This window comes from Stylophora pistillata, chromosome 14, assembly GCF_964205215.1.
Source record: "Stylophora pistillata chromosome 14, jaStyPist1.2, whole genome shotgun sequence".
In the NCBI taxonomy this organism is placed as follows: Eukaryota; Metazoa; Cnidaria; class Anthozoa; order Scleractinia; family Pocilloporidae; genus Stylophora; species Stylophora pistillata.
Genome location: NC_142532.1, coordinates 5,582,379 through 5,594,878, shown reverse-complemented (window position 1 = coordinate 5,594,878; position 12,500 = coordinate 5,582,379). Strand labels below are relative to the sequence as shown.

At 39.5% G+C, this 12,500-nt stretch overlaps 2 protein-coding genes across 2 annotated transcripts in view; one reads left to right on the top strand and one right to left on the bottom strand.

The window, feature by feature from the left end:
• LOC111339541 (mitogen-activated protein kinase kinase kinase 12) overlaps positions 1 to 9,661 on the top strand; it is a 10,877-nt gene extending 1,216 nt beyond the window's left edge. Inside the window, exons 2-11 of the mRNA XM_088744365.1 lie at positions 744 to 935; positions 1,918 to 2,076; positions 2,234 to 2,285; positions 2,545 to 2,651; positions 3,246 to 3,354; positions 4,005 to 4,135; positions 5,567 to 5,683; positions 6,091 to 6,219; positions 7,486 to 8,083; positions 9,160 to 9,661. Of these exons, the coding sequence (XP_088600491.1) occupies positions 744 to 935; positions 1,918 to 2,076; positions 2,234 to 2,285; positions 2,545 to 2,651; positions 3,246 to 3,354; positions 4,005 to 4,135; positions 5,567 to 5,683; positions 6,091 to 6,219; positions 7,486 to 8,083; positions 9,160 to 9,240 (1,675 nt within the window). The 3' untranslated portion in view covers positions 9,241 to 9,661. The remainder of the gene's footprint in view (positions 1 to 743; positions 936 to 1,917; positions 2,077 to 2,233; positions 2,286 to 2,544; positions 2,652 to 3,245; positions 3,355 to 4,004; positions 4,136 to 5,566; positions 5,684 to 6,090; positions 6,220 to 7,485; positions 8,084 to 9,159) is intronic.
• A 236-nt stretch (positions 9,662 to 9,897) lies between these two features.
• LOC111339519 (uncharacterized) overlaps positions 9,898 to 12,500 on the bottom strand; it is a 16,805-nt gene continuing 14,202 nt past the window's right edge. The window contains exons 17-22 of the mRNA XM_022946195.2: positions 12,499 to 12,500; positions 11,853 to 11,992; positions 11,532 to 11,584; positions 11,044 to 11,108; positions 10,847 to 10,939; positions 9,898 to 10,281 (exon numbers count right to left, since the gene is read on the bottom strand). The exon at positions 12,499 to 12,500 is cut by the window's right edge and continues 122 nt beyond it. Of these exons, the coding sequence (XP_022801930.2) occupies positions 10,051 to 10,281; positions 10,847 to 10,939; positions 11,044 to 11,108; positions 11,532 to 11,584; positions 11,853 to 11,992; positions 12,499 to 12,500 (584 nt within the window). The 3' untranslated portion in view covers positions 9,898 to 10,050. The remainder of the gene's footprint in view (positions 10,282 to 10,846; positions 10,940 to 11,043; positions 11,109 to 11,531; positions 11,585 to 11,852; positions 11,993 to 12,498) is intronic.

The following is a 12,500-nucleotide window of genomic DNA, read 5'->3' as shown; positions in this document are numbered from 1 at the left end:
ATTTCTACGTGCCAATTGCTTTTAAGGAAATCACTCCCAAGATCTTATTAGAAATTCTCGTAACTGTCTGCCATGCAATTCTTATGATGTTTGTTTAAAGAATGGAGTACTGGATCATATGATACTGCCTCAGTAAATGTTTTTCTCTATCCTTTTTACTTAATTGTCTGCTTGATATTGTATTAATGACGAAACGAAATATCCTGTCTTGTCACTCCTGGTTGACTCACCCTACCTGGTGACTTTCTACATCGACTTCTACAAATTTGACACAAGCAATCATTGTGAGGAAAAGTTGGCAATGCATAATTTTATTTTATTGCTATTTCATTCCTGCAATTTTTGTTAGACTTTGCCCACCCCCCCCCCCCCTGCTTAAAAAACCCTTTTTCAGCTTAACCCTTTCACTCTTAAGAGTGACCAAGACATAATTTCTCCTTACAATATCAATACAATATCAAGCAGAAAAGTGATGAGAATAAAAAAAAGAATTATCAGTTGATCCAATACGAAATTCTCCAAATTGACCACATAAGAATTGTATGTCTGACAGTTAGGAGAATGACTTCATACAAGATATTCAGAGTGAATAGATTAAATTCCATTTCCAAGATCACCATATAGGGCCTAAGGTTAGATTTTTGGGTTGGGAAGGATATATAATCATGATGAAAGCTGGGAAATTGCTTATTAAACTCAGCTCCTAAAATTAATCTAAATTTATGATTGTTTTTGTTACTCAGAGGAATATGTAATCAGGCCCCAGTTCACTGTATAGTCATGGAATTTTGTCCAAATGGTCAACTGTATGAGGTTTTACGTAATGGACGTCAAATTACACCTTCCTTACTTGTGAAGTGGTCCAAACAAATTGCGGATGGAATGCATTACCTGCATGTTCACAAAATCATTCATAGGGATTTGAAGTCTCCAAAGTGAGTAAATTTCTCAGAAAATATTTAATGATTATTCCACGAGCATGCGTTGGATATGAGATGATAGATAACCAACGAGGCGCGTAGCGCCGAGGTGGCTATAATCATCTCATATCCAACAAGTGCGAGTGGAATAATTGTTTTATTAAAAACGCCCCCAAGAAATAATTATTTTGTAAGAAGAAACCGGATTTTTTAGCTCCCATTTGATTTTAAGCTGACGTGTATGCTTACCATATTTGTAGATTATGGTATATTGGCTCATATACTAATATAATAGTAATCAAAGTTTAATGTCTTTACGTGGGGCATGGTTACCCATATTGCCTGAGCCAGAGGCTCATGTATGCAAGATAACAACCCACCCATCCCACCCCAGGGGAGGACATCCATCACACAGTAATCTCGTGCATGAGAAATTAATGTCTCCTACCCCTAACCCTGCAGGAGATGGGACCTCCATTTATTCATCCCTATCCGAGAAGACTAGAACATCTAAACCATTTCTTGATGTTATAGAAAGGCAGCATATTCTTCTCAATTATTTTAAGACCTTGAGTGTTGGTCCGGCCAGGGCTCGAACCCTCAACCTCCCGCACATCAGTCCAGCACTCCATCCATTGAGCTAACCAAATAATAAAGACTACACAATAATGTTCTGCACAATATTGTTAATCAACTAGCTCCCATGTATGACCAAGACAGAATTTCTCCCGTCCTTATTATATACATTAATTATCAAGGAGACAAGTGATGAGAATAAAGAGAAAAATCAATGAGGGGATTATTTAGTTGATCCACTTAATACCAAATTCTCCAAATTAACTTAAGATATGTCACGGTATAGCAGACAGTAAGGAGAAATATAAATGAAATCGTGGGATAAAATTGTGTGGGAACCAATCTGAGTTCTGAAGAACAGACAAATTGGCTGATTTTTGTGATGATTTCAAGCCTCTTGTGTTTACTTACTTCCATGCAGTGTCCTTGTTGGTGCAGATGACCTGCTCAAAATATCTGACTTTGGTACCTGTAAGGAATTCAGTGAAAAGAGTGCTAAGATGACGTTTGCTGGAACTGTAGCTTGGATGGCTCCAGAAGTTATTAGAAATGAGCCTTGCTCTGAGAAGGTTGATGTGTGGTAAGATTTCAAACTGATTTGCAAGTAACAGGGTCCTAATCCATAATCAACCTCCACTCAATGCAGGTTTTGCTATATCCCTCATTTCTACTGACTAACATAGACAGGTTTATCTTCTTTTTTTTTTTTTTTTTTTTTGTCATTTAAACCTTTTTAGGTCATTCGGTGTTCTTTTGTGGGAATTACTTACAGGAGAGATGCCTTACAGGGTAAGCATACTTTGCCACATAACAGTATGAAGGACAAAAACACCTCACACGTTAAACTACATATATTAAGAGCTGTTTTATATATTGTATTATTATATATGTACCAGCTATTATCGGACACTCATTTGGATTTATTAGGTTTGTTTTGCTATTACCTCTACATAATTTCCTATTTTGGGACAAGAGAACTTAATTTATCACAGGTTACTGATTAGAAGATTTTATAAATGAATTAAGTTTTAGTGTAATATTTTTGTAGGATGTGGATTCCTCTGCCATAATCTGGGGTGTCGGCAGCAACAGTTTACATCTTCCAGTGCCAACCACTTGTCCAGAAGGCTTTAAACTGCTTATGAAACTTTGTTGGTAACGTTGATAACGTTTTGGTACTTTTGAATGTTTCAGTTTGAACTGGTTAGAGTTAACTGTTCAGGAGAAAGTCTGCGGATGTCTGTGCTAAAGTAGTCACCAAATTAGTAACCTTCATTCAGAACCTGTTTAAATTATATTGGCTGACCAATGTTGATCACCTGGAACATGCAATTGTTCATGACTGCACCCCCCTGGATGGAACAATTTTTTCACCATTAGTTTACCACTTTGTCGGTGCCAAATTCTTAGTGGAGATGAAAAAATGAATTGGCACAAGAAAAATGAGGTTTTACTTTCAGGATTTGGTTGCCAAAGTGAAAAGTTTAGTTGCATCGGCTCCTGTATTAGGCACAATTTCACACCCTGTTTCACAGGTTTCTTTCAGTGCAGGACCATTGCCTGACTTGTTGATGCAAGCAGCGTTGAGTTTATTCATATTGATGATGGCAAATTGGCCAATCAGATTGAGAAATTGCCGATTGTGGTAAAATTAATTTTTATGGTATAGAAATAAATAGAAAGGGGATGTTGTGAGGTCTAAGGGCACAGTAAATAAATTTTGTTTTTGCTGTAAAATCTATCTTTTAGGAATAGCAAACCAAAGAATCGGCCATCATTCCAACAAGTTCTTCTTCATGTAGACATTGCAGCTGGGGATGTGATCAAAACACCACAGGAATTTTATATGAACCGTCAAGTGAGTAAAGGAAGCAGTCATACCATAAAGCCTTTGACAAAGTAGATCTAATGGTGAATTCTCCCCTCTAGCTGCTATACACATTTTCTTTTTCATAAATCAAGTTACAAGAATTTGTTGTTAGGTCAGGAAAGCAACTTCTACTTGATAAGTTTGAGTATTCTCATTACCTGTTTGCTGAATAATGTATGGATTTTGTAGGGAGAGGTTACATGTTAATGACTTCTTGGAGTTAAAGGGTTGTAATTAAGCCAAGAGATGTATTCTTTTGCTTTAATTCAGTTTCCACTTTGCTTTTTCGTTTTCTTGTCTTTTTCTTTGTTTTGAATACAACCTTGTGTGTCACCATTAAGTTTACTGAATTTTACTTTGAATAATCTGATGGAGAAGTGGAGTTTGCATGAAAACAGGGGCATTGAGTAGTTTAAGAGCACTAATAATGCTTGACATGGAAAGGCAAAATTTTGGAGAGTTTTTGCAAAATATTTAGATGTAAACTCATTCTATTTTGAAACAAAGCCTCAGTCCAATTAAAAGCTAGCAATCTATTTTTGTATCACTTGTGTGTTATTTATTCAAGAACTGTAAGTATAATGAAGAGTGGGGCTGTGAATAAATCTTGCCGAGTTTGATTTTGATTTTTTTGGCAGATAACATGGAGAGGAGAAATAAAGGAACAGTTTGAAAAGATGAAGAACAGAAGTAGTGTACACATGCAGAATCTTCAACAACTGCAACAACTTGACGAGGAACTCATAAGGAGAAGGAAGGAAGAACTTCGGTGAGAATTATTCGAAAAATAGCTGCACTTTCTAAACATTTGCTGGGAATTTTACCCATCTGATTACAACTTGAAGTCAGTAGGCGCAATTTGATTGGTTGTTTAAGTGGCCTTCTAAAATTTAAAGCTGTTTTTGTGGCCAAAATCTCTCTTTGTTTTACTAGGTCTTCCCGGTCTGTAGTGTGAGTTACAGATCTCAGGAGTCTACCGCGCTCCGTTCAGCCTTTGAACAAGCCCTCGTGTTTTTAAACTTAAAAGTTTTGTCGGCTTACGGCACATCCGCCTATAACAGCATCGGCAGCCGCTTATAGAAAACAGTTATTGAAACCCCTGGAATCTCCCCTGTTCTTCGTTCAATAACAGTCAGTTCCATATCACAGGACATTTCCAAGGGGTTTTAATTAATTTTCTCCAAAAGCGGCTTGTGTAAAAGGCGGCTGTTCCCGGAAAAAAGGGCCTTAAGGCGAAACCTAAACAGAGAGCCTGCGAGCAGGCTCAAAAGAGAGCGATAAACGGTCTTATAACTGACTTTTGAATATTTAGTATTAACCCTTTAACCGGCAGGAGTGACCAAGACAGAATTTCTCCTTACAATACCAAAACAATATCAAGCAGACAAGTAATAAGAATAAAGAAAAAATATCAACTAGGAGATTGTTAGTTGATTCAATACCAAATTCTCATAACCATAATCATGAGAATCGTATAGCGGGAAGTAATGAGAATTCATAGCGAGATCTTTGGAGTGAGACCCCTGATTTCTCTTGTTCAATGCCGTTTGTGAGATGCAGTGTTTGCTCGGATTTGTTTGCAACTTTAAGCATGCTAGTTAAGGTAACGGCATTGCCGGCGTAAACGCCACGTTCAAATTCTCCATCAGCTCTATTTTTGTGCTGTTAGCATGTTCTCTGTCATTTTGCACTAGAACTTGTACTGTTGTTCTGAGGCGTCTTATTCTCTCTTTACAGTTATTGAACAAAACATAAAAACAATCGGGCAACTTCAGCCTTCTCAAAAAGATTTCAAGGAGTAGGTTGATGGATCGGAGGAGTAGGTTGAGGTGCCAACGGCACCCCTTCGAGTGCCCTGCGGGCACGAGCCTGTGGGGGGGGGGGTCCGGGGGCATGCTCTCCGGAAAATTTTGGAAATTTAGATGCTCCGGAGATGCAATTTGGTGCATTTTGGGTGTGATGAAAGGGAAAAAAGTCGTGTAATTATTATATAAAATTTAAGCGGATCACGCCAGCTAAACGCACTCTGGTGGCTTTTCTTTAACTTTCTCTGTTTGCGTTTAATTTTTCTTGTTTTCTTTTTCATTTGTTGCCGTTGAAAATTCTATTTTTTGACTGAAAAAAGACGGCCAAGATTTGAAAGGAGTTTTGAGAGGGCTGAACTTTTGTTGATCGATGTTCTTCTTACATTTGATTGCAGACATGCTCAGGATATCCGAGTCCATTACGAGCAGAAGCTGGAGAGAGCTAACAGCCTGTACAAAGAGTTGAACGAATGCATGCAACATCTGGAGGCCCGAGAAAAGGAACTTCTCAGGTGAAAAAGAAGATTAAAGCTAAAGAAGAAATTCATTCGTTTTGTTATGAGCTTGGGATAAAGTCTCAAGTGCCCCGCGAGGAATCACACCTCAGACTTTGGGATAATCGCAGTCCGATTCTCTATCACCCTAACATCAGTATGCATATTCTCCATAATGTTCTCTATACATTTCCTAAAGTACTGACAAAGAATATTTGGTGATCATTTCCTTTATTCTCCTAACCTTAATGAGTAATTCAAAATGATTTGTAAGGAGAAATTAGATGCTAATCACTCTTAGGGGTCAAACGGTTAGTCTATGAATTTATGCACTCAGTTGTTTTGAAAGAATGACAACACGAGTGGAAAATTGGTAACCGGGTTTTAACCCTTTTCTGAACGACATGTTTTCTTCCGTTCCTTAGACGCGAGCGTCAATTTCGAGTTTTAAACGTCAGGAAGAGGCACATGAAGGCAGAGCTAAAGGGACGCAATGCTGATGTGGAGAAAGGAGACCCTCATCAATTCGTTGCAAGGATACCATCTTCAAGCTGGTGAGTATGTTAAGTAGAGGGGGCTGGATGGAACGGGGAAAGAAATGAGCGGGAAAAGGAAGGAGGAGAGGGATAGAGTGGAGTGACGGAATTAAGGAAGGAGAAAGGGAGGGGGGGGGGGTAGGGAGGAAAAGTTGCCAGAAAGAGAGATAGAGAGAGGCAGAACAGAAATTAATTCCGACACGGCATTCATGTAAACCAGGCTTTAATTTAATTTACCTTCTGTAATAGTTATTATTATATGGCTGTGTCTCACAAGGACTGGGAACTACCGAATTCACGAATTTGATTGGCTGAAATCAATATTGAAAGCGGTCTAGATTTTCCCATCTAGACCGGTCTAGAAAAAAAAGGTACAAAGAATATTTAAAAATTGGCATATAAGACACAGCCATATAATAAACATCTTGTTAACCAAGCTAGGTCGGTCTGTATGAAAGAATCTTGACCTCGGTCGCTGGTACAGACCTCACTGCGTTCGGTCTGTACTGGCGACCTCGGTCAAGATTCTCCCATACAGACCTCCCGCTCGGTTACTAAGAACTAAGTAATATTTTAAATTAGACTAATATACATAGTTTATACATAGTATACTTAGTATACATAGTTTTTCGTACTTAGTTGTAGCTTTTACATTAAATTGTTAATGCCTGTATTTTACCGTGTTTAAATAAAGCTGATGATGATGATGATGAAACGGACGAGGAAAAAAAATAAAAGGATAGGTGGGTGGGGGGGGAGGGGGAGTGGGAGGGGGTAATAAGCTAAATTACACGCGCACTTTAATTGGTTCTCGATACATATGATCTGTGGGCGTACAGATGCATAGATGACGTTGCCACTAACGGTCTTTTGCTTTTTTTTATCATTGAATGAGGTGACACACTTAGTTGCGTCTCGCATGTCATTATTGTTGTTCCCACATTTTAAAGTCATTTTTGATCTATTACTGGAGAGACGCGCAGCAACATAGAATTTACTGAAAGATGTTTTCCGTCTTGTCACGAACTTGGGACAAAGAAAAAATTCCGATTCCCCGCGAGGAATGGAACTTCTGCTCCGACCTTCGGACTCCGCGCTCCGATACTTTATCATTGAGCCACAGAGATTCTGTGGCGAGCAAGGCCCATGAGACAAAAATGATCCTTCTCTATTTCTTTACCGAGCTCAAAACTTACCATCTTTCTTATTCTATTTACAAAACATAGAATGTGTTTGTTCAACAGACTCATCTTGTTGTTGTCATTTGCATTCATTTTATTTTAGTCCCAACACCTCAAGTAGTTCCAGTAGTCCTACAGAACAAGACTGCTGGCCCAAAGAAGCCGATAGTGACGATCAACAGACACAGAGCTACTTTAAGAAGATCAAAAAAAGTCGCAGTTGTTTAAGCAAATCAAAGCGTCGCAGATCGCCTGGGACACCAAGGGCTGTGACCCAAAATATCAAAGAATTCATGTCCACAGGGGGTCCAAGCAAAGGAAACAAAAAGGGAACTTATTTTCAGGGTGTTGTAGAAGGCACTTTGTTGGGTAATACAGATGAGAGCCCTGGTAGTTGTAGTGACATTGACAATAATCTTGTTACAATAAGCTACTCTTGTAGTGATTGCCCCTACACGCCAGGATCTCCTGTCATTAATGTGACGGGACGGACAGTGAAACGGAGAAAAAGATGGAACTCAAACTCAGAGAGCTCATCTGAGTGTAATCATCTTTCTCCGCGGAAATGCTCGGCGGACGAAATGTCAGACCTTGAGCCAGAGTTTATTCCTAAACTGACAAACGACTCCGTGGAATTGACTGAAGATGAACAGTTTACAAACGTCATCCTTCAATTTTCAGAATCGTTTCTTGACGAAGAGGTGAGTTTGAACTTACTAAATATGATCTTCAGATCTACGTAGGCTAAGAGAGCTTTCCAGTAACACAGTTCTGCTCGAACTGGGAGAAACAGACTTAAGCCGGTGTTTATTCGCTTACGTGCATTTTGTGTGATGTCGTTGTTTAGAGATTGGAAGACTTTTTCTTCCCATGCATTATCGTCTAGAAGTTTGGACACTCAAAACGTCCCCAATTTCTGGGCTTAACTTCAACGCAGGTGGCAATGGAAGCGCACATCACTTCGTCATAGGACGGAACCAGTTTGCCCGAACCATGTAAAACATGTCATTTGTCGCGCGCTTGAGAAACAGTAAGGTCACTGATGATGATTGCCTCCCCGAAGATAGCTAGGGGAGCACTTAAGGCATGATGAGGGAAAGCGCCCTCTGGAGACATTTGGTTTAATTTCACTGCTGAAGTCGTCTAGCACTAAACCTCTAGGAGACCAAATCCTTTCAAAGTACTATCCGGTTTAAGACGACCAATTGCACAGACTGTAAGGCACTGACCTCAGGGAGTCATGGTTAGCAAATTTAGACAGAAAGTTTTTGACTTCAAGGCTTCCGGTCTGAAAACATTCCTTGTTGGCCAGCGCAAGCCGGAGTAAGAGCCCGCAGGGAAGTGAAGAGCGACCACAACTTCAGTCATCTTTGTCGCAGCTTTACCACGATATCTCTGCGTGAGCCCGTGAAAGTTCGCGACAAGGCAACACGTTTTAAGTTATTGTCCCTCGTCAGTCCCCTTGTGTTGCCTTGTCGCGGAATTGCCCAGACTCACGCAGAGCTAAAAGAAAATGACTGAGGTTTATAATTAGTTTTTTATTTCGACGTATATGTAGACCAGTTATATGTAGACCGTATATGTAGACCAGGCTGGGGCATAAAGTATCCTCTCATACCCTCGTTTCACCAGCGATCTCTTTCCACTCGACCAGTGCCGCTGTTAAGATTTCTGTATTTAGTTGTTCAAAATTACCTTCATCTCTGTCTCATCAGCGTGAAACAAAGACCTGTCCATTGAGGTCATTGATCTTTTATACTCGTTTATTTCTTTGCAGTCGTCCACCCAAGAGGATAACAAAAGGGCAAGCTGTACTGCCGGAGATAAAACTCTGTCTCTTCCTAACTCATCTGTGTAAAATAATGTAATTTTACTAGGAATAGTTAACTTGCTGCTGGGCAGCAAATTTTGACAGGTATGACTGGTACCCAGTGTCCAATAAGGTCAATTTAAGCGAGAGGGGGCTGAGCTCTAATGAAATATGGACTTTGTAATTTGAATTGTAACTGAGCCTTTAGGCAAATGAGTAGCTGCTGTCGTTTGGCAACATCGTAGAATTGAATAGCAAACATCGCAGTTTTATCTTTTTCTATTAATCACAAATGTTAAAAAATTAATATTTTGCTGGCTCCTCGGCCAATTGCAAGTGTCAGTGAAATTTGTACTCTAATTTCAGTTGTTATTATTGCTTCAGCTATTTATTTATTAAATCGAATCTCATGTTAATCCAGCGCTGGTATTGCACCCCTGTGTATGACAATAAAATTCATTTTTTTGTAGATTATTAGACTTCTGACTATCGTGTGTGTGTAATTGTACGTGGCATGATAATTGTATCGTTCCACAGATACTGCTATTAACGGAAAAGAGTGAGCTGTAGGTTACTCCTTCAATCTTCTGCACTTTCGTGTCATTTTGCTATAATGATGGTAATAATGATAATAATAATTATTATTATTATTACGGAGTCGAGGTACAATTGCCTCCGCCATTTTGAAACGAGCGACGTCTTGAGTTAAGCGCGTTTTGTTTTATTGCAAAAATACTTGAAAAGTAACATTGTTTTCTTTTTTATAATACAATCGTGTTTAAGAAAATCTGCACAAAATTAAACACGGGTTACTGCTTTCCCGTCATCGGTTTCTGGCAAATCGCAATTTTTTTTTTATTACACCTCATCACCGTCTTGTTCCGTAGCCGAGCGTCTGTTTCTTCCAGGGGGACTGCGCCCACTAGAACCAGGCTGCTCTCTTCTATTCCTTGTCGCTCGCTTTCCGTCCTCTTTAGAAAGGAAGTGATAAGGTTGATGGTAATCAGAGAACAACATAGCTTTTTCTTTCATTAGGAGGTCATCGTCAGCAATTTCGTCACCTTCCTCTTGGGCACGCCGTGCTTTCTCCTGCATAAAAAAAAAGGTGAAAAATAAATGCGCATAGTTCACCTATGAGAATTTCGTGGTCTTCATTGGGCATTCGAACTCATTCTAACTGCGCGCAAGCTTACGCAAGACAATCACCACACTCTAACAACTGGGGCAATATGGGTATGGTGACTGATAATTTCCTTTCTCCTTCTGAATTGAGGAATATTTTTTTTCTAATCAGTAAATTGAGGGAAACTAGTTCCAAGTGAAGAACGAATGGTGACTGTAAGAAAAAAAAAAAAAAAGAATTATAAATAAGGAGATGCCTGTATGAAAATAATCCAGGGAAATGGTTTCATAATAAGAATAAAGGAAATATTAGCGAAAGGTCAACCGACAGAGGAGCGACCTTACTTCGAGAGGATTGCCATCCTTGAAATGATTGAACATGCAGACAGAGCGGATTAAAAAAAAAAAAAAAAACAGGAACAAATACAAAGGAAATATGAGAAATGGACGAGAATATCTTCTTTTCCTTTTTATGTACTTTCTCTTTGCGCAATGATAGCTCGGAAACTCGTCTAGCAGGCTGAGTTGATACCTCTTTGTCTATAGCCATCCTTCGTCTTCTTGCTGCGATCATTTCATCAAACTGACTCGAATGACTAGATGCTGGGCTGGCTGCCCCATCACTCTGTAATTGATATCAAAAGAATACCTTTTACGTCATGTACAAGAACCAATCAAATTTTTTTTTTTTATACCGAAAATCGTCTATCGTCTAATTCAAACTCCAACCTTTGAGCTACTGGATCGAGATGGCTTGGCACTAGACCGGGAAAGAGATCGTGATCTCCTTAGTCCTGTTCAGTCGAATAGAAAAAGAATAACGTTAACAACCTTGACAGGCTTGGAACGGCCTGTGTGCGCTTTAATTGAAAAACACTATAAAAAACATCCCTGGATAAGGTTTGTATATATGCGATAACGCTAGCACGTCTTTATAAGCCTCTGTCCTGCGTACAGTCCCGCCGGATGCGGGCTGAAAGAGGAGAGGAATCGTAGAGGTAGACAGAGTAGCGGTTTTATGAAAGTAGAGATAGAGTTAGGTACGAACGAACGGATGGATGCTGCGGTCAGTCCGCGCTTCTTGCGCTTAAGCTAAATTGTTACCTTCTGGCCCTTTAACTAACTCAATGAATACATCTTCTATTTGAAATAGTTCTAAATCGCATTTTGAGCCCCTGTTAAAGATTATTATAGAACTTCGATGTTCCTCGGTGTACCTCGAGGTCGTGGACGCGGAGCATCTCCCTGCCCTTGTTCTCTTCTTCTTTTCCTGAAAACAAGAGATGAAAGTGACTTGCTAAGGAATATGTTTGTTAGAAAAAGGGACTGACACAGTGTTACACATGTGTATAAAGTAACATGCTATTGTCGAAGCTAATGACATGACATCACGTGACATATGTAGCGTGATATCCCTCTGTGATGGCAAGGAAAGGCAGTCGATACAATAGAAGATGTGATGGAGTGACAAGGCATCTTGAAATGACTCGAGATAAGAGGGTGACATGTCTTGATGCGAGTTTTACGCCAACACATACCTCCAGTAGAAAAGAAACACAACCACGATAATGATCAGCACTAGCACAGCCAGAATACCCACGAGTATTCCAATCCAACTACGGTCATGGCTACTCCCAGGGGAGGGCACTGAGGCCGAGGGGTGAGGAGTCCCAATGCCCTATAAAGCAATATTATCTGTTGCAGTAAATTGACTTCTTTATGGCAAATCTTTTGTAAATCGTTGATTCGGAGTGACTATAAGCTAGATTAACCATAGTATTCGGCATCCATAAATTGTGAAATAACCATTCTAATTTGAAAAAATTAACTAAAGCTACTTCAATTCAAAATTAGTCTTTTAAGACGATGTTTAGACTGGTTATCAAACAAGTCCTTCACTGCTTCTTTTCCATTTCATCGCACTCTGTGATTGGTTTACAAAACTCTTTCCAATCCTCTCGACCAATGAGATGCAAAACTAAAGTAAAACTTGCCGTGCCTTGGTCTCTTTTAGTCAATTTGTTTGCTTTTGTTTTGACTTCTCGTCGTTTCTTTGTCAAATTTTCTCTCTTTCCGATTTACCGTCGCGATTTCTTAGATCTTAGTACCCTGACTCTAAATGGCAAAGCGTTTTAACCCAACTGAATTCATTGGTGACTATGTTGCTGGTTGCAGAAGACCTACCT